The 26,658-nt window shown below is 43.0% G+C and overlaps 1 protein-coding gene across 1 annotated transcript; it reads left to right on the plus strand.

Annotated features, from left to right (window-relative positions):
* Nucleotides 1–16,461: 16,461 nt before the first annotated feature.
* Nucleotides 16,462–18,983, plus strand: LOC137343673 (OTU domain-containing protein 1). Its single transcript, XM_068007121.1, has one exon. It carries the CDS (start codon nt 16,840–16,842, stop codon nt 18,139–18,141), a length of 1,302 nt encoding a protein of 433 aa, XP_067863222.1. The 5' UTR covers nt 16,462–16,839; the 3' UTR covers nt 18,142–18,983.
* The last annotated feature ends 7,675 nt before the right edge of the window (nt 18,984–26,658 follow it).

Genomic DNA, 26,658 nt, shown 5'->3' on the forward strand with positions numbered 1-26,658 from the left:
GTCTTTTAGAAAGGCATGGGTTAATCAAAGACAGTCAGCATGGATTTGTTAAAGGAAGGTCATGTCTGACTTTTTTTTTTATTCGTTCACGGGATGTGGGCGTCGCTGGCAAGGCTGGCATTTATTGCCCATCCCTAATTGCCCTCGAGAAGGTGGTGGTGAGCCGCCTTCTTGAACCGCTGCAGTCCGTGTGGTGACGGTTCTCCCACAGTGCTGTTAGGAAGGGAGTTCCAGGATTTTGACCCAGCGACAATGAAGGAACGGCGATATATTTCCAAGTCGGGATGGTGTGTGACTTGGAGGGGAACGTGCAGGTGGTGTTGTTCCCATGCGCCTGCTGCCCTTGTCCTTCTAGGTGGTAGAGGTCGCGGGTTTGGGAGGTGCTGTCGAAGAAGCCTTGGCGAGTTGCTGCAGTGCATCCTGTGGATGGTGCACACTGCAGCCACAGTGCGCTGGTGGTGAAGGGAGTGAATGTTTAGGGTGGTGGATGGGGTGCCAATCAAGCGGGCTGCTTTATCTTGGATGGTGTCGAGCTTCTTGAGTGTTGTTGGAGCTGCACTCATCCAGGCAAGTGGAGAGTATTCCATCACACTCCTGACTTGTGCCTTGTAGATGGTGGAAAGGCTTTGGGGAGTCAGGAGGTGAGTCACTCGCCGCAGAATACCCAGCCTCTGACCTGCTCTCGTAGCCACGGTATTTATATGGCTGGTCCAGTTAAGTTTCTGGTCAATGGTGACCCCCAGGATGTTGATGGTGGGGGATTCGGCGATGGTAATGCCGTTGAATGTCAAGGGGAGGTGGTTAGACTCTCTCTTGTTGGAGATGGTCATTGCCTGGCACTTATCTGGCGCAAATGTTACTTGCCACTTATGAGCCCAAGCCTGGATGTTGTCCAGGTCTTGCTGCATGCAGGCTCGGACTGCTTCATTATCTGAGGGGTTGCGAATGGAACTGAACACTGTGCAGTCATCAGCGAACATCCCCATTTCTGACCTTATGATGGAGGGAAGGTCATTGATGAAGCAGCTGAAGCTGGTTGGGCCTAGGACACTGCCCTGAGGAACTCCTGCAGCAATGCCCTGGGGCTGAGATGATTGGCCTCCAACAACCACTACCATCTTCCTTTGTGCTAGGTATGACTCCAGCCACTGGAGACTAATTTGATTGAATTTTTTGAGGAGGTAACAAGGAAGGTCGATGAGGGTAAGATGTTTGATGTAGTGCACATGGATTTTAGCAAGGCTTTTGACAAGGTCCTACATGGCAGACTAGTCAAAAAAGTAAAAGCCCATGGGATCCAAGGGAAAGTGGCTAGTTGGATCCAAAATTGGCTCAGTGGCAGGAAGCAAAAGGTAATGGATGAAGGTGTTTTTGCGACTGGAAGGCTGTTTCCAGTGGGGTCCCGCAAGGCTCAGTACTGTATTGGTGAGACCGCACCTGGAATACTGCATACAGTTTTGGTGTCCATACTTAAGAAAAGACATACTTGCTCTCGAGGCAGTACAAAGAAGGTTCACTCGGTTTATCCCGGGGATGAGGGGGCAGACATATGAGGAGAGGTTGAATAGATTGGGACTCTACTCATTGGAGTTCAGAAGAATGAGAGGCGATCTTATTGAAACATATAAGATTGTGAAGGGGCTTGATCGGGTGGATGCGGTAAGGATGTTCCCAAGGATGGGTGAAACTAGAACGAGGGGGCATAATCTTAGAATAAGGGGCTGCTCTTTCAAAACTGAGATGAGGAGAAACTTCTTCACTCAGAGGGTAGTAGGTCTGTGGAATTTGCTGCCCCAGGAAGCTACATCATTAAATAAATTTAAAACAGAAATCGACAGTTTCCTAGAAGTAAAGGGAATTAGGGGTTACGGGGAGCGGGCAGGAAATTGGACATGAATTTAGATTTGAGGTTCGGATCAGATCAGCCATGATCTTATTGAATGGCGGAGCAGACTCGAGTGGCCGATTGGCCTACTCCTGCTCCTATTTCTTATGTTCTTATGTTCTTATGTCCCTTGCTTTTTATGGTATATATTATTGATTTGGACTTGAATGTGGGGGGTGGATGATCAAGAAGTTTTGCAGATGATACGAAAATTGGCCGTGTGGTTGATAGTGAGGAGGAAAGCCGGCGACAGAAAAGTGGCAAATGGAATTCAATCCAGAGAAGTGTGAGGTAATGCATTTGGGGAGGGCAAACAAGACAAGGGAGTACACAATAAATGGGAGGATACTGAGAGGTGTAGAGGAACAAAGAGACCTTGCAGAGCATGTCCACAGCTTCCTGAAGGTAACAGGACAGGTAGATAAGGTGGTTAAAAAGGCTTACGGGATACTTTCCTTTATTAGCTGAGACATAGAATATAAGAGCAGGGAGGTTATGCTGGAACTGTATAAAACATTGGTTAGGCCACAGCTTGAGTACTGCGTACAGTTCTCTTCACATTACAGGAAAGATGTGATTGCACTAGAGAGGGTACAGAGGAGATTTACGCGGATGTTGCCAGGGCTGGAGAATTTTAGTTTTGAGAAAAGATTGGATAGGCTGGGGTTGTTTTCTTTGGAACAAAGGAGGCTGAGGGGAGATTTATTTGAGGTATATAAAATTATGACGGGACTATGGAGTGGATAGGGAGGATCTATTTCCCTTAGTAGAGGGGTCAGTGACCAGGAGGCATAGATTTAAAGTAATTGGTAGAAGGATTAGAGGGGAGCTGAGGAAAAATGTTTTCACCCAGAGGGTGGTGGGGGTCTGGAACTCACTGCCTGAAATGGTGGTCGAGGCAGAAACCCTCAACTCATTTAAAAAGTACTTGGATGTGCACTTGAAGTGCCGTAACCCACAGGCCTACGGACCAAGTGTTGGAAAGTGGGATTAAGTTGGATAGCTCTTTTTCGGCCGGCACAGACACGATGGACCGAATGGCCTCTTTCTGTGCCATAACTGTCTATGATTCTATGAAGTGAATAGAAAAGGCGTTTTAGAGAGGGTGTGCTTCAATTATAATTATATGTAATCTCCACATTTTCTTTGATCTAAATATATTTTGTACCTCAGGAAAAAAAAGAGGAAAAATGCAATAACACTTTTCCTACTAGCTATAAAATCTCAATCCATTTCTTAGTAAGCACTGGTCCACAGCACAAAATTGCACAAAATTTGACAAAGATAGACACCAAGTCATGAAATGTTTCTATTGGTACAAAATAAAGCCAATTTTTAACAATTATTTTGTTTTCAAACAAGTATAAATATAGAATAAGATTGGAAAGCAGATTTCAATTTATAATGTCAAAAACAGGAATGTGCCAAGTTTATTGACCCCGAGGATTAAGAAAAAGGGGTTAATATTTACTATTATGTGCACCAACAAATAAAGAACTTGGAAACAAAATTTTCTTTAGAGTGCAATAAATACATTGAGCAAAAATACTCCTTAAGTATGAAGCTTGGAGTTAAGCTGTAAAATAAATTTGGTTTGAAAAAGTTCAGAAAACTAAATGGCAAAAGCTTCCTACATCTGACAATTTATATGGTGTTTCCCTTACAATTGATTCACCATACTTTAATATCAAAGGTAACATTAGATACCTATAATACCCAAGACCAATTTTACCTCTTTTTACTTTACCTGTGTTTCTCTGCAGTTTCTCCTGGTATGCTTGAGGCAGGCACTGACTGTTGCCAAGACAGTGGGTGAACAATCTGTACCACATCTTCACCAATGCTGTTATTAGCTGCTAACTGAAAGATGTATAAAAGTGGCCCCGAAACAAGTATCCTTCTCATAATTCTAACCTCCTGCACCTGTTCACATTAATACTGCTGAAATCAATAAAGCAGTGGAGTAAATGATTGACCTGCATCCCACCAGTCCTTTATGCCACCAGCAGGTTAGGTAGGAAATGTCACAAGCGTGCAACCTTTAAACAAATTCCATTATGTTTGCTTACAGCGAGAATTTTAGTAACGATGCAGAAAAATTGTCTATTAAATTGGACAAGGCTAAGGAGTGACAATAACAAGACAGAAAAGTAAAAAATACTAAGTGTGCAGAAGACAAGAGTTGGGTAAAAACTGAGATTGTTCTCTATATAGTAAGACATTGCATACCCAGAGTTAAGATCCATTTAAAGGTTAAAGCATTTCTGATTATATTATCAAAGCCTGCCAAAAAAGAACATTTCTTGTAGTGCCAAAACACATAGTGCCAGTTACATGCTCTACAAAAATGTCTTGGGAAGAATGTTTGAAGATGAACCTGTCAAGACTATAAGTGTGCAATAATAAAGTACTAGCTTATTTCCTGTGACAAAGTACAGGTGGTTTTGAATTACAAATTCATAAATAGCAGAGTTTCCTATATCCTGAACAAGTTAATAATTGATCTACTATGAATGTCTACAAACCTGGTGAACTTACAATTATTTATGTGTGTGTCTATATATATATATATATATATATAGTAGAGCCCACTTAAATGAATAATAGATAAATGAACAGCCAGCCTACTTAAGCGAAAAAAATTCAGTGCATAAATCCTTATGAGTTCTGACATATTATAGGTTGCTTAATTGAATTGGAAACCCTACTTACATGAATTAAAATGTAACCATGTGAAACCACAGTCCTGGAGCCGGTTTTCAACATCAGAGTTGACTGAACAGCTAATGGCCCAGAAATTATATCACATAATGCCTGTTTTTCGGGTGAAAAAAGTGGCTAACGGGTCTGAACTGATGTGCAGACTCATTCAGTGCTGGGTACGTGCCTCATGCCATATTGGTTAGGGTGCCCTTTAGTCTTTAGTTCAGGATACCTGCTTGAAACTGGTGTTAGGCCCATTACGTATGCAAATTGGGGGTCTAATGCCTATTTCAGGCCCCTTTACAAAATTGGTTCCCTACTGATCACAGCAGTTTTCTCAGACAAAAAGCAACTAAGGCAGTGGTCTTTAAAGACGCTGTCAACAGAATGGTTTTATATACCAGAGGCAGCAAAAGCAGGGGGAAAATGGCAACAAAAATAGGAAGCCCTAACACATGAATACATTTTGCTGTCAAATGGCTTATTCATTTAAACTGGCTTCACTGTATTGAAGTTATAATTATGACTTTTGTAATTTTGAAGTGTAATGTAATCTGGACTCCCATTTACAAACATCCAAAAATAGAGGGAAAAAAATCCATGATGCTGCTCTGCTGCTGGAACTATAGTGGAACTGGAATTGTGCCCTGCTGGTGATCTGGGAGCATTACCCACCAGAGTTTCTTGGGTCAGGTGCCTGCACCAATATTAGCGCATCTTTCGTGCCCACCAGTGGAACAGAAGTTAAAACAGAACACTGGCCAGCCACTGTCAGAGGAAGCTGTTAGATCTGGCTGTAGCATTTGTATAAAATAGAATTTGTCCTTTTAGAAGAGATTTGAATTCATTGCGGCAGAATTTTCTGTTCTGGAGCCTTTCAGATCATGACCGCATCCTGGAACACTCCTGTGGGTCCCACTAACAGTATTCTACTTTCCTCAATGCCAGTATCTTGCTGGCATCCAGTACGTTCATGGCAGATGAAGTGGAAACAACAGGAGTTCCAAGGGATGATGCTGTACGACCAGTTCTGCCTCCTTTTGTGAGATCAGACTTCCAACCACCACCCCCAGAGAAAGTTCCCTTTTAACTATTCATCTGGGCAGAGACCCAGTGTTACCAGGTCCCACCCCATTTCTCATCCCCACTTTTCCTCGCTTGCCTGGATTACTCCCAGGTACACCTCACACCCTGAGAAAATAATTTCTTGTACTAATTAGATAGCGTGAATAGTCAGAAATTCTGTTGTCTAAAGAAATATAGGTTGAATTCAAGTTTATTCTGTCTTCTGGGGTTTTGTCAGGCATCATCTGTTTCAAAAGCCTGGGCTTCAACTGGATATTTTTACCTGACAAGAGCTAGAGAGAATTTTCAATCATATCTGTGCATGCTGAGCATGTGTAGTTTGCAGAATTTCTCAGCATGCAACCTCGACATTAATAAGATTTGAAGAATGAATTTCCTCATTCCATAAGGATTTGAGAGTTTATTTGATTTTTCTAAAAGATTTTTAAAAATTGAAGACTGAATTGTCTAAGCTTTTATTTCAGGCAAATCTGGCATTTCGTTAAATTTATTAACAACAATCACCTGTGAACAGGAGCATGTGTGAACAGAAACACGTGTTTTGTTAGCCATTAGAAAAGAAAACATTATTTATACAGAACAGATTGCAGTTTATTGTTGTTGAAAATTCAGTTTAAAAAATCTCTCCTGAACTATTTTTGAGGCCCAACCAAGCTGCATAAACAATGAACTTTTGAGCATCTTATGAAGTAATTTTTATTTGTTTATGAAAAGGAGGGACTGTCCATTTGGGGTTGGAGGCCAGAGATCTGCCAAGAATGTGATACATACTTTGTGGAGTGGAGTCAGGTGGCTGTGGCCCCTCCTTGAAATGCAAGACTCCTTTGTAGTGCAGGAAGAACTTTAACGACCTCCTCAGAACAGTCAAGGTAAGCAACCTGCTCCCCTTGACCCTTCCTTTGGTATTAAGGGATATGGGCCAAAGGCAGGTATATGGAGTTAGATCACAGGCAAGTGCAGGCAAGGTGAGGATGATGGTTGAGTGGATGTGAGGAGTGATGCGAGAGCATTGTGGTGGCAGTGCAGAAGGAGTTGTGTGGTGGTGGAGGTGATGTGGAAGACAGAGTGTGGGAGAATGCGTAACTATACTCATTTTGGTTGACCTGGTTAGGTCATTAAAGCGCTTCCTGCACTGGACCCAGGTTTGAGAGATGTTACTGCTGCTGCTGACCTCCTCTGCCACCTCGAGCCAGACCTTCTTGGTGGCAGAGGCAGGCCACCTCCTCCCATCAGATGGGAAAAACGTTTCCCTCCTCCTCCTGACCCCATCGAGCAGCACCTGGAGTGAGGAGTCTGAGAACCTTGGAGCAGCCTTGCCTCTGGGCTCTCCATGCTGCCAATTTGGTTGTTTGCTGCAGGAGGAGCATTGGAGGACTGCCCCTTTAAATAGGGCTCCTCCTGCTGACAGCCAGTGATGCGGGTGCGCAGTGCGCCCGCTGCGCAGGTCTGGAACGAGAAACTCGGAAACACGCATAAGTACCTTCAATTAGGCTGTAATCGCGTGCGGAGCACCCTGATTTCAACGCGCCCAGTTGACCCCCCCCCCCCCCTCTGCTGCCAACCCGCCTCCCTCCTAATATAGGGCCCATAATCTCATGGTGCTATAAAAGTAAAAGTGGGATCTGATAGTAGGAAGCAGAGGCTCCGCAAAAGCCATCCCCTGACACCCGATCCTGCAGACTCAGATCTCTGGGGTCCTGCTCTAAAAAGGATGCTTGATGAGCATCATACTCACGTGGAGGCACTGAGGACCATCAGCACCAGGATAAGTTTCATAACAGCACAGACAGACACCAGTGGTAGGCACAGCAGTAATAAGAGGCATGATGTAAATATATATGTACACAATAAAACCACTTTGTGATATGAAGTCTGTTCTTTGTTCTTTATGTTTGAGGGAATGTTTGGAGGTCAGTTTGCAACAGGAGTTCCTCTTTGCCTCCTTACAGAGCTATTACCCCCTAAAGCAGACTTTCTCTGAGCATGGGCGGCATTAGAGCCATGCAACCCGTGCAATTGTATGAAGCCTCAAGCCAGTCAGGGGCCCCGAGTGGATCCAGTCCCCAAACCGAACTTTTGCATGGGACCCTGGCAAGGCAAACACGCCCCTGCAGAATAGTCATGAGAATTGGGAATGAGAGAAACACAATGGGCCAGAAATTGTGCTGAGCAGTGTGGCAACGCTCTCTGCAGCTTCTGCGAATTAAAACAACGAATGTACTTTCTGCGGGCTCTGTGGCGTTGACTTGCTTGATTTTGAAGTTTTGTGAAATTGAGCGCTATCAATTCAACCTCTCAGCAACGTGAGGTGATTCTCATGGAACAGTCTGTGGGAATGGAAGACATGCCCACAAGCAGGCAAGCAGACTTCATTCATTTAAAGTTAGTATTCTGGAAGTCATTGTAAACAGAAATGTAATTTTTTTATATAAAAAGCCAAAGAAATAATTGAATTAAATTAAAGAGCCAGAACGGAAAAGTAAATTTTTAAAAAATTTTAAATTTAAAAATTAAATTTTTTTTGGACCAAAAACCATTAAAATAAGGAGTAAATGCGATTCCACATTTTTTAAATTTAATTTTTAGTTGTTTGGCAGTCATAAAGAGTTATCACGTTTTTAAAACTTAGTTTAGAACTGGTATTTTTAAGCGTACCTTTTGGTGGTGTAATTAGTTACGTTCCAGCTGGGCAGATGTGCAAGTTTGCAATTTTTCAGTGATTTTTATGCTTATAGCATGCGATGGCCCTTTAATTTGCAGCTGTCAAATTGCCAGCAAACCAATAGGAGCAAGTTCATGATTTCTGCGTTTTAATGCGCATGTGCAAATGCGGGACTTGCTCTTTCGATTTGCCATAGAAAACGGAGAGTGCTGTTGAGCTCCTCCGTTATTTTGGGAGCAATTTCTCCCCCAGTGAGATTTTACAGAAACCTCTTAGTAATAAGGAAGTCTCACTGAGAGCTCAAGACTTACGTACTGAGAGGTTTACTGTAAAAGCCGATTGTATTTCTGGAATTTCTCTCACTCCCGATTCACACCTCTTCTGCTCTTGCTGAGTCTTCCACTTTCGGTTATGCAGCAGGAAACAAATTCCATGGCAGTTTCTATGACCATGGGATCGTACAGTACTGGGATCTCTGGCTATACTTGAACCAACGGTTATCCTGAGCCTGGGTGAGAAAAGTAGACAGAAAGTGCTTTAATCTCCAATCCTGATGTCCCCTACATGGATGAACACAACAAAATATAAAACTTTACAACATATTTATTTTAACTATTTTAATACTATATTCACTGTTTCAGCTGCCTTTTATTATTGCACTTACTGGAGGAAATCAACACCAAACGGTTAGGCAATTCTCCATTTTCTGTGATACTGGTTAGTACTTCATTATAACTCTTAAGGTCTTTTGTCGGCTGTTAGTTAAACTGATTGGACTTTCTCATAGTAAAACTGCAAAACAATAGTAATAGTTGCATTTAAACTAAAACAAGTTGCAATCTTCATGTCTGTAACTGTTGGGAGAATTTTGAATCATTGTTTCCAGCAATATACAGCCGAATGGCCTGTTTCTGTGCTGTAATTCTCTGTAAAATGGGATGGCTCATCTGTTTCTTATTATATTAATACTGTTATTTTATCCCCAATTTTTCTTCTCTTTTCCCGAAGGAATGGAGTCCTGCTGGGGTATGTTCCAGGGCACCAGCCACCCTCTCTACTTCACCCAAATGGCCATTTTTCACAGACGTAATGCCGCCCCTGCTCTCCTGAGCTCTATCTAGTGATCAAAGCTGGAAACTGTGGCTGATTCAGCCTGTAATCCCATAGTTGAATGATTGCCAACACTTACTATCTATGCCCAAAGTGAACCCTATTTTAAGGGTTTGATGACAGAAGGGTGGGAAGCAAAAGATTCCCCAACCTGAAACTGCACAAAGGCAGCTTGAAGAATCTTTTCTTAGTTGCACAAGTGAGAAAAGACTTTTCTAATTGCTTCACTCAAAGCTCATGTTTCAAAGTGGACATTGAAAATTTGTTAACTCAACTATTTCCTGATTTGACAAGTGATGCAGATAATTTCCACCTCTTTTGCACAAACTTAACAACTTAAGTCAGGTGTAATTCTCGTGTAACTGGTGCAGTTTCTTGGACAGCAGCTTTTGGCCCTCATTATCCTATCATTTGCATACATGCACCACTTAGGGGGCAGGTGCAACTTCTGCCAGCTGCTAATTCTACCAGAATTTAGCATGTATTTTAGAACAGGTATAACTCTGGCACATCTGTCTTGTACACCAAATTCCAGACTCCTACGTCACTTTTGCACCAAAAAAAAATTAATTTCAGGCTTCAGGTATCTACCTCCAACTGGTGCATCTTGCACACAATCTTGCTGTGTATTCTCAGCTTTAAAAAAGGTAAAGGAATAAAATAAAGACCACTCATTTCCATTTTTTTACAGAATAATGGCTAGAGTTAGCAAATGCCACCAAATGAAACCAAGTTTCAGTAAAAATCTTACATTCTTACTTACATCAGTGGCACTGATTTTTTAAAAATTTGTTCGGGCAACACTGGCAAGGTAGTTTTTATTGCCCATTCCTTGTTGTCCTGAGGGCATTAAGAGTCAACAACGTAGCGTGGGACTGGAGTTACATGCAGACTAGGTAGGGTGGCAGATACCTTCCCTGAAGGACATTAGTGAACCAAGGTTGGGTTTTTACTACAATCAGTAGTTTTTATGGTCATTTTTTCTGTTGCTGCCCACAAATGACAAATTTATGGAATTTAATTCATAGCTTGCCATGGTGGGATTTGAACTATCGACCCGAGTTGCTAGTCCAGTACCATAACCACTAAAACTACCACCACAGCTGCTGTTCCATAACAATAGGGATGCTGTTATGTCCTATATAGCATTATCATCCTACTGTTATAATACAGTGTGTCCTCTGACTCACCATAAGAAATGCCATGGAAGATCTATCAGTAATATATTAGAAATCTTGCATACGTTTCACACTATCTTCCTCTCACACTTTATCCATCACGCTTCAGCATATCCTCTGATTCACACTGAATAATGCCATGGGGCACGGCAATATAAACAAAATGGTATAACTTTAAAGGGAGTGCAGGAACAGAGAGACCAGGGGGTTTACATTCACAAATCTTTGTAGGTGGCAGGATAAGTTGATGAGGCTGTTAAAAAGCATATGGGATCCTTGACTTTAAAGAGGCATAGAGTACAAAAGGAAGGAAGTTATGCTAAACCTTTATAAATCGCTGGTTAGGCCTTAGCTAGAGTGTTGTGTCCAATTCTGGGCACCACACTTTAGAAAGGATATCATGGCTTTGGAGAGGATGCAGAGGGGTTTTACCAGAATGATACCAGGAATAAGGGACTTCAGTTATGTGGAGAAACTAGAGAAGATAGGATTGTTCTCCTTAGAGCAGAGAAGGTTAAGGGGAGATTTAATAGAAGTATTCAAAATTATGAAGAGTTTTGATAGAGTAAATAAGGAGAAACTGTTTCCACTGGTGGTTGGGTTGGTAACCAGGGGACACAGATTTAAGATAATTGCCAAAAGAACCAGAGGAAAGATGAGGGGAAATTTGATCTGGAATGCACTACCTGAAAGGGTGCTGGAAGCAGATTCATGGAATTACGTAGAATGTACAGCACAGAAACAGGCCGTTCGGCCCAACTAGACCATGCCAGTGTTTATGCTCCACACAAGTCTCCTCCCACTCCTGTTCATCTAAACCTATCAGCATGGAACCCCTATTCCTTTCTCACTCATGTGTTTATCCAGCATTCCCTTAAATGCATCTACGCTATTCACCTCAACTACTCCATGTGGTAGTGAGTTCCATATTCTAATCACTGTCTGGGTAAAGAAGTTTCTCCTGAATTCCCTATTGGGTTTATTAGTGACTATCTTATATTTATGACCCCTAGGTTTGGTCTCCCCCACAAGTGGAAACACCTTCTCTAGGTCTACCCTATCAAACCCTTTCCTAATATTAAAGACCTTTATCAGGTCAACCCTCAGCCCTTTTTTTTAGATTCAGTAGCAACTTTCAAAAAGGAATTTGATATATACTTGAAAAAGAAAAAATTGCAGGTCTATGGGGAGTGGGAGTAATTGGATAGCTCTTTCAAAGAGCCGACAAACACGATGGACTGAATGGCCTCCTCTGCTGTAATATTCTATCATATCTGACAATTATACATTAGCGGACCTTCTGTAGCATGGTTTATGCCAAGTTGGGGGATACTCTGTTTTATAACAGTATGGGTGTTATTAAGAAAGTGTAAAGGAAAAGTGTTATAGGAAGTATGACATTTGGAGGAAGTGTGCACCATACACAAAATTCTTAATCCATTCTATGTAGATACTATTTACATAGATAGAAGTATATTAAAAGTCTTGTTTCTGCACTCCTGTTTCTCATGCTTATTTCCTTTGTCACGATCTTCTCATGCCTGGTATGATTTTCTCATGTTATTGCCATGGAGTAATGCCTTACTTTTAAAAATGCTTAAATGCTTACCTTACAGGCCTCCGAATGCTAGGTGCACTGTTGCTACTCCATGGTCTTTCTATCAGGTAAATTTGCTGTTACATTTCCCAGCCCACACTCGCTGGCCTGGCTTCCTCTTTGCCCACTCCTGAGGCCTGCAGTCATTGCTGCTTCCCACTCACAACTCACTTTGATAAGTAAACTGCCAGTGAAACTGGCAAAAGTAAGTTCATTTGAGAAATTGGGGCTGTATTTGTTAGAACAGAGGGATGATTCGATAGAGATATTTAAAATTATGAAGGGATGGGACAAAGTAGGTAGAAACAGACTTTTCAGTGCTTGGGGGTCTAAAGGAAGGGGACATTGATATAAGATTAAATGTAAGAGATTTAGGTCAGAGAGCAAGAGAAATGTTTTACATAGAGGGTTGTGAGACTGGAATGTACTACCGAAGTTAGTGATTGAAGCAGAGACCATGTCAACAATTAAGAATAGGTTAGATAGATGGCTGAAGGAAAGAAGAATAAAGGGATATGGAAACAGAGTAGGCACATGGGATTAGGACTACCGTTCTGGTGGGAGGACAAAACCAACAATTGTTGGGCCAAATAGCCTGTTTCCATATTGTAATTTCTATGTAATGATGGCTACACAGGCAGAAGGCAGTGGTGGCAAAGGAATGTGTAGCATACTAATGCCTACTGCCCCATTAATCTATCATCTGCTGCTCCATTGATTTAATAATTGGCTGGTATGCACTGCTCCATTAATAATGTATTGATTTGTTGCGGTGCCTGCAGTTCCATTAATTACCATTGCTGCAGTTTTATTGATTTGTTGGCGTGCCTGCTGTTCTATGAATTTAAGGTGCTCGCTTTAAGGGAAAGAGGAATAAAGGGATATGGGGAACAGAGCAGGCACATGGGATTAGGACTACTGCTCATGTGAAGAATAAACACTAACATGGACTGGTTGAGACGAATGGCCTATTTCCATGTTGCAATTTCTATGTAATTCTCCATTCCTTTATCAGTTCATTGGTGCCTGCTGCTCCATTAATTTATTGATTTGTTGGTGTGCTCACTATTCAATGAATTTATTAAAGCATTGCTGCTTGCATCTTCATTAATTTATTAATTCAGTAGTGCCCGCTGCTCCATTAATCATTGATTTGTTGGTGGGCCCACTGGTTATGAATTTATTAATTCACTGCTACATATTGCTACATTTATTTGCTGGTGCTCTTGCTGTGTTAATTTATTAATTCACTGGTGACCGCTGGTCCTCTTATTCACTGGTGTCTATTTATTCTCTGGTACAGTAGTGTAGTGGTTATGTTACTGGACTAATAATCCAGAGAACAAGAGTTCAAATCCTACCACTGCAATTTGAGAATTTTAATTCAATTTAAATAATCTGGAAATAGAAAGCTGGTATCAGTCAAAGTGACTATGAAGCTCTTCAATTGTCGTAAAAAGCCACTGGTTCACCATTGTTTTTTTACGGAATGAAACCTGCCATCTTTACTCTGGCCTATATGTGACTCCAGTCCCACACCAATGTGGTTGACTCTTAACTGCCCTCTGAAGTGACCTAGCAAAGCCACTCTGTTCTATCAAACTGCTACCAGAAAGTCCACGACCAACTTCTCAGAGCAACTAGGGAGGGACAGTAAATGCCAGCAATGCCACATCCTGACAATCCATTTAAAAAATCACCATTGTTTGCTGAACTGTGCTGCAGTGTTCACCAGTAACCTTTCCTTGTTATGTGAGTGGCGATGCATATGGTTTATGTTGAATTCTGAATGTCGTGCTTTCCTATTGTGATTGTAAGGTGGACAAGAGTACAATATTATATTTTATAGTAATTGAAGTTCTCCAGTTCTGTTAATTTTTAATCTCCATGTTATTATGGTCATTGCTGTAGAACATTCACTAAGACTCACTGCTGGACTGGAATCTAAATTAAACCACTCCATAAAATAGACATAAAATATAATTGAATAGATCTTCCAGAATGATTTCAAGGCAGTAATCTAATCATCATAAGTGTCGATTTGCACTATACATTGTGGAGGAGGCTAAGGGTCAAACTGTGAGCAGATACAGCTTCCTCACCCATCCAGCTGACCATGGAAGAAGTTGCCAGCCAGTATAATAACCATTATAATATCCAGGTGGTGTTAGTCAAATTTCACTCCAGTCAGCAGCACTTTAAATGTGTTTCTGTTAAAAATGTCAATTCTAAATGCTTAAAGTGCTGGTGAATGCAGCATGTATTGCTGTAATATTGGCTGTTTATTGTAACAGGTGGGCAAGCAAAAAGAGTGGTAGAGTATCAGGCAGGAGGAAGAAAGCAGAACATATTGTGGGGAGCAAGGCAAAGGAGAGAGCACTTAGTGTCATCAAATAGGGGATCAGGTGTTGGGCTGATCCATCATTTGGCTGCAGGCTCCCTTTCACTTCATTTTTGTCTTGCTCTTACAGCTGTAATAACAGCTGCTAAGAGGTTGAGATGTCTTTTGAGGTTTTGAAAAACTTTCAGAATTTCCATCCCCTTATTGTGACACTATCTTTAATTGTCCCCATCCCTTTAAATTTGACTTACATGGAATTTTCCTCCTCCCACTACTAGGGGATGAAATTGGTTTTAGGCAGCAGTGCAAAACAGGCGATAGCGAATTGGCAGTCTGCTTTATACACTGCCCGATTTTCTTTGGGTGGTGTATAAAACAAGCTGACGATTCGCTATCGCCCCTTTTGCAATATCACCCAAGACCGATTTCACTTCCTTCGGGTGGCCCTGGAGAAGGAGCACGCGGTGTCTGCCGGTACACTAGAGGCTTTCTGCAATCGGTGGGCACTGCAGGGACTGGACTGCATCCTTGATCAGTATAATAAAATTATTTGACTTTGACTTTTTTAAAAATAAAGTGACACCTTAACCCCCCTTCTTACAAAAGGGGCTTAAATTTTAAAAAAAGGTTGGATAGGATGGAGTGGAAGAGGCGCCACTAATGGATGCTACGAAATAATAAAAACATTTCATTTAAATATCTTCCCTAGATCCATCTGGAGTTGTGAACAATTAATCTGATGATCTTTGGCCAAAGAATTGAGTGCTATTTTCAGTTGATCTCTTGGATTAGCACCAATTCTAAACTATTTAGAAGTGATTTATACTTGAAGACAGAAATCAGGCCCACCCTCTTGCAGCTTTGTTTCTGTTTCAGATTTTTCTTTTGCCACTGGCGGGTTTGAGAAAGGGTTGTTCCAAGTGTTGCTCCCACACTAGTGAATTTAGGAGTTCTCTACCAATGAAGGAGCAATACTGAAAGTGTAGCTTTCTGAACCACAGTCCCACCACATTCAAACAGGCGAACCCACCCAGGAGCAAAAGAAAAAGCTGAAATAGAAAACAGAATGTTCCACTATTATGCCCTGAATTTCCACAGGGTGTTCTCAATCTTCTGCGTAACTTCATCTTAAACCCTTAAGGAACGGCACAAGTGGCCGTTTTTGGCCATTCACGCGATTTCTCCGGAAGTTCCCCGCTGGATAACCCTAGTGAAATTTCATTTGTTAGTTATATTACTGGCTGCATGAGGAAGGCAAAGGGCGTCATTCGGACTGGATTTCATTATTAATGTTCAACTGGGAAGCAATTGCTGCTTCTGCTAACCACACCTCAGAATCTAAACTAGTTGCGAATTCATATGATGACTAAGTTACTGGAGCATCTTTTTTGCTAGTTAGTATCATCCGAACACTTAAGATTTTGAAATTGCATTGCAAATGTTGATATATTAATGCGTTTTTGTGTGAAAAGTATGTTCTACCTATTTTAATGGAGTCATCAACCAGTTTAAAAAAACGTAATGTCTGAAGTCAAAATAGGCAAATGAACTTCATACAAATGCGTTCATACTTTAATATTTGCATGGCGTCAATTTCCGTAACAACCTTGCAATCGTTCCTAGATATCGCTATAATATGTAGTGAAACTTTGCGTACTTAACACACACATTTATTCGGCACCGAGATTCAGAGAAACTACCAAAATCTTCGAAAGTTTAATCGGTTTATTAACAATCATTTTTTAAAAAAGTTTGATGAGCAGAAACCCATTAGTAAGAGAGACCAGGTCCAATACTACAGCGTAGTAGTAGTTGTGGTGGTGGTGGTAGTAGGGAGGCGGGACCTGGCGTCCTGGTTTTGCGATCGCCCTCCGTGCGCCTGTGGCCGTATCTCACATTCCAACGTGGTGAGGTAGCGGCGCACAAGACAGTAAACAAGGTCAGGCCGCCCGGGGCGGGGCGGGAGCCGGAGCCGAGCCTTTTTAGAATGGTGGCCCGATGATGCACTCGGATACCTGTTAGGAGACGGAGGGCTGACCCAAAGCTCTCGGGGACCTTCTTCCAGCGCCTCGTATTGCGCTGGCGGCTATATTTAGTGGAGCAGCGCTGACGTAATCCGGATAAAGTTAGGCCTGTGTGTCGCAGCTGGAATTAATCGGTGGGATCCCGGCCCAGGATTGTTCAGGGCCCGGTGATGACAGCGGGTATTTTTAAGCGCGATTATCATCCTGAAGCGGCGCCAGCACCCGCTATAAAAGGGCCGCCCGCCGCCCCGATATGCATCTCTACAGCAGCGTGTTGACACACTACCCCGGGGCCGCCTTCAAGGTCTCCATCCCCGTGGCGGAGAAAGCGCCCGTCGAGAGCCCAAGTGTCGTGGTAAAGAGCGAGCCCACCACCACCTGCTGCTCCTCCTCCTCCTCCGCCGCCGCCGGCATGCCCGCCTTCTCGTCCTGCGACCTGCTCCCGCAGGCCCCGGCCGCGCCCGTGCACCTCTACACCTCGACCGCCAGGATCCCCCTGCGGCCGCTGGAGAGGATCGTGCCGATCCAGACCTTGAGCGAAACAGCGAGCGAGCGGGAGTACGTGGCCGCCGCCGCCGCCGCGGGCCGGTCGCTCTCAGGCCAGGGCGTTTGGTTGGAGGACATGCTGACGGAAGGATCCCGGAAAGTTTTGGGAAACGAGGAGAGGAACCAGGACGGAAAGTTCAACGGGAAATTCGTCGTTGAGGCGCAGCAGCCGGGGAGCGAGCCCTGTTTGACGGGGCACCACCGAAATTTGGCCTTCGACCCGAGTCGACGCTCAGAAGGGGTCGGCCGGCCCGAAACTCTCTTTAACCTGTCGGATTGTGACAGCAACGACCGAGCACACCAGAGCTGTGACGGGACGGGGCAGGGAGACCCGGAGGCGGCTGAACTCCAGATCAGCAACGCATGGAAACTTGATAACTACAGGACCGTAGACCTTGTGGTGGAGAACAAGTCAGATAAAAATGATAAGATTGCACGTTACTTGGCAGAAGTGGAAAAGCAGAACAGTTACCTGAGGGAGAGGCAGAAATACAGATTTCACATTATTCCAGACGGCAACTGTCTGTACAGGGCCGTAAGTAAAACTGTGTATGGAGATCAGACCATGCACAAGGAACTGAGGGAGGAAACGGTCCACCACATTGCAGATCACCTGGATGAGTTTAACCCCATCATCGAAGGGGACATTGGAGAGTTTTTGATCAACGCTGCTCAGGATGGGGCTTGGGCTGGTTACCCAGAGCTGCTGGCTATGAGTCAAATGCTGAACGTTAATATATACTTGACCACAGGAGGTAGCCTGGAAAGCCCAACTGTTTCCACCATGGTGCATTGCCTTGGCCCAGAAGATCAATCAAAATCCAGCATATGGCTGAGTTGGCTGAGCAATGGACACTACGACGCTGTGTTTGATCAGTCGCTACCCAACCCAGAATACGAAACCTGGTGCACACAGACACACGTTCAGAGGAAACGAGACGAGGAACTGGCTAAATCAATGGCAGCTTCTCTTTCAAAAATGTACATCGAGCAAAACGGTTGCTTTTAAGTCATCTTTCCACACTACAATATTTGATGAAAGGTTCATGTCAGGACTTGAGGTTCCCTGCATAAGCTGATGAAACTGATATGAGCAAGTACTGTGTAAATTTCAAGATATGCAGCGTGAAGTAGAAATGTAAAGATTGTTAATACGGTTTTTATTTATGCTTACACATTCTGATCGAGCTAACGGCACTTTAAAATGGATCGTAAAATCAACTGTATAAGTAACGCCTTAATTCAACGTGTGAATTCCTGGATGTTTTATCAAATGCTTGAGCTCAAACTAATGAAGGTTGCGTTGTACCTGAATTCTAATCGGGTTTATCGGAGTTAAGAGACCATAGGAATGAATGGGCGAGTACTGTCTCGTTAGTCATGTGTTTTTTTTATCTTAAATTTCTGATGTTTGGAAAAAAAACTGTTGTTTAGTCTCTGCTTTGGAGAGATGTTTTTTTTTGAAGAACATTTTTTAGAAAGACTGTTTATATTGCATTTTTGTGCAATCGCTGGTTTGTTACTGTAATACCTCCTTCGTTACGTTCTCGTATTTGGTATTCTGGCAGGTGGCTAGTTGCCACTAAATTGCCGCCTTGATTTTATAATTGGATAGAATAGAGGTTTCAGATCTTTAAAGTTTAGCTATAGTTACTAATTTTATTACTGTCTGTTACCTGCCATCTCACTGATGCTGACTTTTATACGCTGTCCCAAGATGTATTGAAGTTTTAACTTCTTAAAGTGGTTTGCAGGGTCGAACTTGTAACCAGTTTGCAATTACTGTATTTGTATTGATTGTAAAATTATTAATCAACATGGAATGAATAAAAGTTGTAACATTTCTCTTAAGCAGTTGCTTGAGACTAAATATATTACACTATATTTTTGACGTGGTACAGAAATAAGAGGGCTTTTGCTATGAGAGTCAACTGCCCTTAATTCACCCCTTAATATAGATTCATGGACTGTTGGAGGAAGAATACAAATGAAAGGCCATGAACTACAAGTGAGTTGACACTTATAATTAAACTGTATTTGCATTGCAGATACCAGCCTGGTAGCTGCCGTATGGTACCCTGTTTACAGTGTTTACATTTAAATGCCTAGAGCACAATGGTAGCGTCTGCATTCTGTAAATGTTTTTAAAAGTATGCTGGAGTTCCAAGACACCCTATGAACATTTTGTTAGCTACATTTGACACACAACTCCAGTGTGCTGTTAAACTCCAATGGTAGGATGTGAGACTACCACCCTCTGGATTTACGCTATAAATTTTGCATTGATCTGAAGCAGAAACTGTTATGCAGCAGTACTAAAGTCATAGGCCAGGCTTTTCAGCTGCTATGCTCATCAGGTCATTAAGATGAACAGGCAATAAATCAAGTGCTGGCAAGCACAGAAGCGGAAAACCCCGGCTGTTGTATAATCCCACCAAGAGGTTTAATCAAAGATAATACAATTGTATATGTTTTTTAAAGAGGTTTTTATTTAAGAAACTATTTCCACTGATGGGAAGGTCGGTAACCAGAGGACACAAATTTAAGATAATTGGCAAAAGAACCAGAAATCAGATGAGATTTTTTTTTAATGCAGTGAATTGACATGATGTGAAATGCAATACTTGAAAGGGTGGCGGAAGTAGATTCAGTAGTAACTTTCAAAAGGGAATTGCATATATACTTGAAAAGGAAAACAATTGTAGGGCTATGGGGAAAGACCAGGAAAGTGGGATTAATTGGATAGCTCTTTCAAAGAGCCGGCACAGGCCTTCTGTGCTGCATGATTCTATGATGTGCTTTTTTAAAATCCTTTTAATTAATTATTGCCGAAACACATTATGGCTTACACTAGTAAAAATTCCCAGCATTTGCAAGAACCTGAGGCATATTTTCCACTTTTGCAATGAGAGGTGTTAATTTTGCTGTTTATGGAATTAAACAGCAACAAAGTGATATGGAGCCTCACTCCCTTTTCCTCTGGGTGATTTTGTTATACGCATTTCCAGGTAGTAATGCCAGAAACCCGGTTACTCACGATGTGCCTGTAATGCTAGTTTCTCACCTCTCAAGTGACTCAACAGCCACTTTTTTTTAATTTGTTCATGGGATGTCGACATCGCCGGCAAGGCCAGCATTTACTGCCCATCCCTAATTGCCCTTGAGAAGGTGGTGGTGAGCCGCTGCAGTCCGTGTGGTGCAGGTTATCCCACATTGCTGTTAGGTAGGGAGTTCCAGGATTTTGACCCAGCGACGATGAAGGAACGGTGATATATTTTCAAGTCAGGATGGTGTGAGACTTAGAGGGGAACATGCAGGTGGTATTCCCATGTGCCTGCTGCCTTTGTCCTTTCTACGTGGTAGAGGTTGTGGGTTTGGGAGGTGCTGTCAAAGAAGCCTTGGCAAGTTGCTGCAATGCATCTTGTAGATGGTCCACACTGCAGCCACAGTGCGCTGATGGTGAAGGGAGCGAATGTTTAGGGTGGTGGATCGGGTGCCAATCAAACAGGCTGCTTTGTCCTGGATGGTGTTGAGCTTCTTGATTGTTGTTGGAACTGCACTCATCCGGGCAAGTGGAGAGTATTCCATCACACTCCTGAGTTGTGCCTTGTAGATGGTGGAAAGGCTTTAGGGAATCAGGAGGTGAGTCACTCGCTGCAGAATACCCAGCCTCTGACCTGCTCTTGTAGCCACAGTATTTATATGGCTGGTCCAGTTAAGTTTCTGGTCAATGGTGACCCCAGGATGTTGATGGTGGGGGATTCGGCGATGGTAATGCCGTTAAATGTCAAGGAGAGGTGGTTAGACTCTTGTTGGAGAATGTTATTGCCTGGCATTTGTCTGGCACGAATGTTACTTGCCACTTATGAGCCCAAGCCTGGATGTTGTCCAGGTCTTGCTGCATGCAGGCTCAGACTGCTTCATTATCTGAGGGGTTGCAAATGGAACTGAACACTGTGCAATCATCAGCGAACATCCCCATTTCTGACCTTATGATGGAGGGAAGGTCATTGATGAAGCAGCTGAAGATGGTTGGGCCTAGGACACTGCCTTGAGGAACTCCTGCAGCAATGTCCTGGGGCTGAGATGTTTAGCCTCCAACAACCACTACCATCTTCCTTTGTGCTAGGTATGACACCAGCCACTGGAGAGTTTTCCCCCTGATTCCCATTGATTTCAATTTTACTAGGGCTCCTTGGTGCCACACTCGGTCAAATGCTGCCTTGATGTCAAGGGCAGTCACTCTCACCTCACCTCTGGAATTCAGCTCTTTTGTCCATGTTTGGACCAAGGCTATAATGTCTGGAGCTGAGTGGTCATAGAGTCATAGAGTTATACAGCACGGATAGAGGCCCTTCGGCCCATCGTGTCCGCGCCGGCCATCAGCCCTGTCTACTCTAATCCCATATTCCAGCATTTGGTCCGTAGCCTTGTATGCTATGGCATTTCAAGTGCTCATCCAAATGCTTCTTGAATGTTGTGAGGGTTCCTGCCTCCACAACCCTTTCAGACAGTGAGTTCCAGACTCCAACCACCCTCTGGGTGAAAAAGTTCTTTCTCAAATCCCCTCTAAACCTCCCGCCTTTTACCTTGAATCTATGTCCCCTTGTTATAGAACCCTCAACGAAGGGAAAAAGCTCCTTAGTATCTATCCTATCTGTGCCCCTCATAATTTTGTACACCTCAATCATGTCCCCCCTCAGCCTCCTCTGCTCCAAGGAAAACAAACCCAATCTTCCCAGTCTCTCTTCATAGCTGAAGCGCTCCAGCCCTGGTAACATCCTGGTGAATCTCCTCTGCACCCTCTCCAAAGCGATCACATCCTTCCTGTAGTGTGGCAACCAGAACTGCACACAGTACTCCAGCTGTGGCCTAACCAGTGTTTTATACAGCTCCATCATAACCTCTTTGCTCTTATATTCTATGCCTCGGCTAATAAAGGCAAGTATCCCATATGCCTTCTTTACCACCTTATCTACCTGTTCCGCCGCCTTCAGGGATCTGTGAACTTGCACACCAAGATCCCTCTGACCTTCTGTCTTGCCTAGGGTCCTCCCATTCATTGTGTATTCCCTTGCCTTGTTAGTCCCTCCAAAGTGCATCACCTCGCACTTTTCCGGGTTAAATTCCATTTGCCACTGTTCCGCCCATCTGACCAACCCATCTATATCGTCCTGCAGACTGAGGCTATCCTCCTCGCTATTTACCACCCTACCAATCTTTGTATCATCAGCGAACTTACTGATCATACCTTTTACATTCATATCCAAGTCATTAATGTAGACCACAAACAGCAAGGGACCCAGCACCGATCCCTGTGGTACCCCACTGGCCACAGGCTTCCAGTCACAAAAACAACCTTCGGCCATCACCCTCTGCCTTCTGCCACTAAGCCAGTTTTGTATCCAAAGTGCCAAGGCACCCTGGATTCCATGGGCTCGTACCTTCTTGACCAGTCTCCTGTGGGGGACTTTATCGAAGGCCTTACTGAAATCCATGTATACCACATCCACTGCGTTACCCTCATCCACACGCCTAGTCACCCCCTCAAAAAATTCAATCAAATTAGTCAGACATGATCTTCCCTTGACAAAGCCATGTTGACTATCCCTGATTAATCCTTGCTTCTCCAAGTGGAGACTAATTTTGTCCTTCAGAATTTTTTCTAATAATTTTCCTACCACTGATGTTAGGCTCACTGGCCTGTAGTTCCCCGGTTTTTCCCTACTCCCCTTCTTGAATAATGGTATTATTGGGTCCTGGCGGAACCCAAACTGAACGTCAGTGAGTAGGCTATTGGTGAGTAAGTGCCGCTTGATAGCACTGTCTATGACACCTTCCATCACTTTGCTGATGATCGAGAGTAGACTGATGGGGCGGTAATTGGCCGGATTGGATTTGTCCTGCTTTTTGTGGACAGGACGTACCTGGGCAATTTTCCACATTGTCGGGTAAATGCCAGTGTTGTAGCTGTACTGGAACAGCTACAACATGGACTAGGATGAATTTCTATGGTCCACTGCCTGTGGAAAGCTTCAAGTGAACCAGTAGACACCATGTGATCTTTCTCCCAGGTCACTCAGGCGTGCAATAGGGGCAAAGTAGGTAGCAAGGTGTCGAGGACAGGATCAATTCAGTTTCAACAATGGTTCAGTCACAATTGGAAGAAGACCACTAAGATAAGCCAACGGCAAAAGAGTAACCTAGCAGCATGAACAGATAGGGAGATAAATGGTGAGATACGAAACATTTTTTTAAAAAAAATTATAGGCATTGACATTTTTGGAAGTGGAGGAATGTAAAATTGTTTGTAGTTTTTTTTTAAAAATTGATGGCAGCCTTATAGGAAGCCTTCCCCCACACCTCACAATCTATTAAGATCAAACTAATAATTTTGCAATTCAAAACTATTCAATATATCAAGGCCAAATAGTGCCAAATATATCCATTTTTGTTGTCTATGAAACTGGTTTTCCCAACACTGCAATTTCTAGCTATATGTACGAAATGTGGATTCTATCACAGCCAGGGACACCAGCCTGAATTTTCCTATAAATACTGCCTGGCTTTTATATTACAATTTAGTAGGCGTGGTAAGAAATGGGATAAAGATCCTATTATGCTGGATACCCATCCACTTTAGCACCTAACCCAACTGATTATTGTCATTTCTATCTGGTATCAAAAGTGCCCCCTCTAAAATGGGCTGGTGCATTTAAATGAGGCAGTAATGGCATGGTGACGTATATCTCAATTTTCCACCACTGTGCACAATTGAGGTTGTAATCATAATTACACCTCTAAGACAGCTTTGTTCAGCATTGTTAGGTGCTAGAGAAAAGAAGGAAGTGGATTGAAAGGGCCTAGAAAATACTCTTTGGTAATTTTTTTTTTGCTGATGACTGCTCACCACCTATCTTTGTGTCTGTTGTTGCGGTACTGCCACTTCCCTCCTACCCCGCCTCCCTTAATTCTAGACAGGGCACATTGGGAATTGCTCAGTATCTTTGTTTATTGAAGAAAGAAGAGGAATAATGCAGTGAGGCCATTGCTGATCAGGTAGCAATAGAGGCACATAGGATCTATCTGCTGGTATCCCCACACCAGAATATACAGACTGAAGCTCATACCTCTAGTTGTCCTAGGCGTAGTGATTGCAGAAGCTATGCTTCACAAAGGAAGCCATCAGTGAGTTAAACTGTAACTTGACTTACAGAACAACTCCATAGTAGGTACCAAATGGTCAGTGGCTGTAAAGGTCACAACAACCATGGATGCTAATGCTGCGGGGTCATTCACTAATATTAAACAATCAGCTGTGCACAAATGCATTAAGCAAATCACAGTTGCACTTTTTGCTGGAGCAAGCCATTTTTTTGATTCCCCATGGACAACCAGCAGCAGCACAACTGGGCACTGCAATTTTAGAGTGTCAGGATTCCCCAAAGTCCAAGAAGTCATAGACTGCATCCACATGACCGTTTGCATCTTGATTAATACATATCTTGAAGCAGTCTCTGGAGAAGTTGTCAATCGGAATGCAAAGTACTACAGAGCAGCATCTTGGAGGAATTAAAGAATAATTGGTTGACTCTCTTCAACAAATTTCCATGAGGCCTGTTCTCCCACTGATCACTGGTAACCAGAATTCTGTTCCCAGTTCCAATGGAGAACTGGTGTGCATGCCTCAAGGTCGCTATCCCTCATGGCTGCGGCAGCAGGTGGTGTCCATCAGCTCCCTGCAGAAACCTTCATCTTTACAGTACCAGGCTGCCAAGGACAAACAATCAACCTATACCATGTCCATCCCAGGATTGGGGAACCCTGAGAGAAGGCCACCTCCATCCCAAGAGGCTGATAATATTTTGCAGCAGGTGTCTATATCTTGGATCCCAGGTCCTTGAGTAGCACATAAAAGAAGTGTTAGACTAGCACAGAGAGAAGCTCATATGGTCATAAGGGGTGTGTATGGTGACAGCCAAATTAGGTTGTTGTAAATAGTTATAATAAATCACTGACTGGAATATTTGATGTTTTGTTCTCTTGTAGGACAATGGGAAACAGGTAATGTGCCAACATTGACACTCAGGATTAGAATGTGATGGTTAGTTATGAAGAGCAAGGATTTTACTTAAACCATATTGGTAAGAGAAGACAGATCTCTAATTGGCTGATAAAATAGTCTGTAATTCATCTATGAAGATGTGCAAAATGAATCTCTCCACTGTCTCTCAGATATTGTTACTGCACCCACTTCTGGGCTGAGTCTACAGCATCAGCTGTGTCACCATCAGGCTGTCTGGCATCCTCTGGAACATCTACCATCAGTCCTTTTCTGATTCCAAGATTGTGACGTACACCAACATGCTATCACAATTCATGAGACAGTGCTGGATGCATGCTGCAAGGGACCCCCTAATCGATACCAACACCTTCCTTTGAGCATTACATAGAAATTGCAGCACAGAAACAGGCCATTTGACCCAACCGGTTTATGCTGATGTTTATGCTCCACGGGAGCCTCCTCCCACTCTATCAACATATCTAGTCCTTTCTCCCTCATTTACTTATTGAGCTTCCCCTTAAATGCTGAGCTTCTGCTCGCTATCTACCAAATTCATCTTATGAGAAAGCTGCCGACAAACCCTGTGTTCTCCCACTCTTCAATACCCTGAAGAAGCACAGTTCTTAATGTTCTAAAACCAGTCTGTTAACAACGTCAGACGAAATGAAAAGCAACCTCACCTAACTAATGCTGCTGTTATACTACACCTACCAGTTTGATAAGTTACTTGAATGCATGAGCAGACTTCCCTTCACTGGTTTCCAACAGCTGGTGAAATTTCTAATGTTTTTCTGGGAAAAAAAATTCTGAAACACCAATTGGATGTTCAGCTCTATTTTTAAAAATTTGGATCTGAGCTTTTTATATAGTTTAATTTTAAAGTGCAAAAAGAATGACGTGAGAGTTCAGGTGGTCTTGTACTTGATGAAAAATACCAAATTGATGCCAGTTGGGTTTCAGTTTAGTTCTGCTGCTAACCTTATATCACTACAAAGTGGAAACTATTTTTTAATAACGTAAGATGAAGGAACTAAATTCCTTCGACCATTCAGCTGGACTCCTGCTGTAACTCCAGTGGGAGTTTGGTCCTATGGCTTGGAGAAAGGCCAGGACCTACATATGCCAGGTCCCGACCTTAGTTTACCTTGAGAATCAATGGTACCAAAGATGATGTATTCGACACAAAAGACAAAAAGCCGGAGAGAAAACAGATAGAAGGTTTTTGAGAGAGCGATTACACAATTCTAAGAGACATAGAACTCTACCAGCCAGATAGGCACATAATTCAGTGTATCACTTGTATGAGTAAGGTTCCCCAAAACAGAACTGTTAGCAAGACAGAACAAACATTGGAAGAAGGCCAAACTATTATGATGACAGATCGAGATTAATTATGCTGCATCCCAGAGGCAGACCTGAACATTCCAGAGGGAGGCAAGACCTCACCAACCCTACTGCACT

Source organism: Heptranchias perlo, chromosome 2 (assembly GCF_035084215.1).
Source record: "Heptranchias perlo isolate sHepPer1 chromosome 2, sHepPer1.hap1, whole genome shotgun sequence".
Lineage (NCBI taxonomy): Eukaryota > Metazoa > Chordata > Chondrichthyes > Hexanchiformes > Hexanchidae > Heptranchias > Heptranchias perlo.

Excerpts from the sequence above, each read along its gene's own strand:
- LOC137343673 (XM_068007121.1), top strand. The coding sequence starts at position 16,840 with ATGCATCTCTACAGCAGCGTGTTGACACACTACCCCGGGGCCGCCTTC.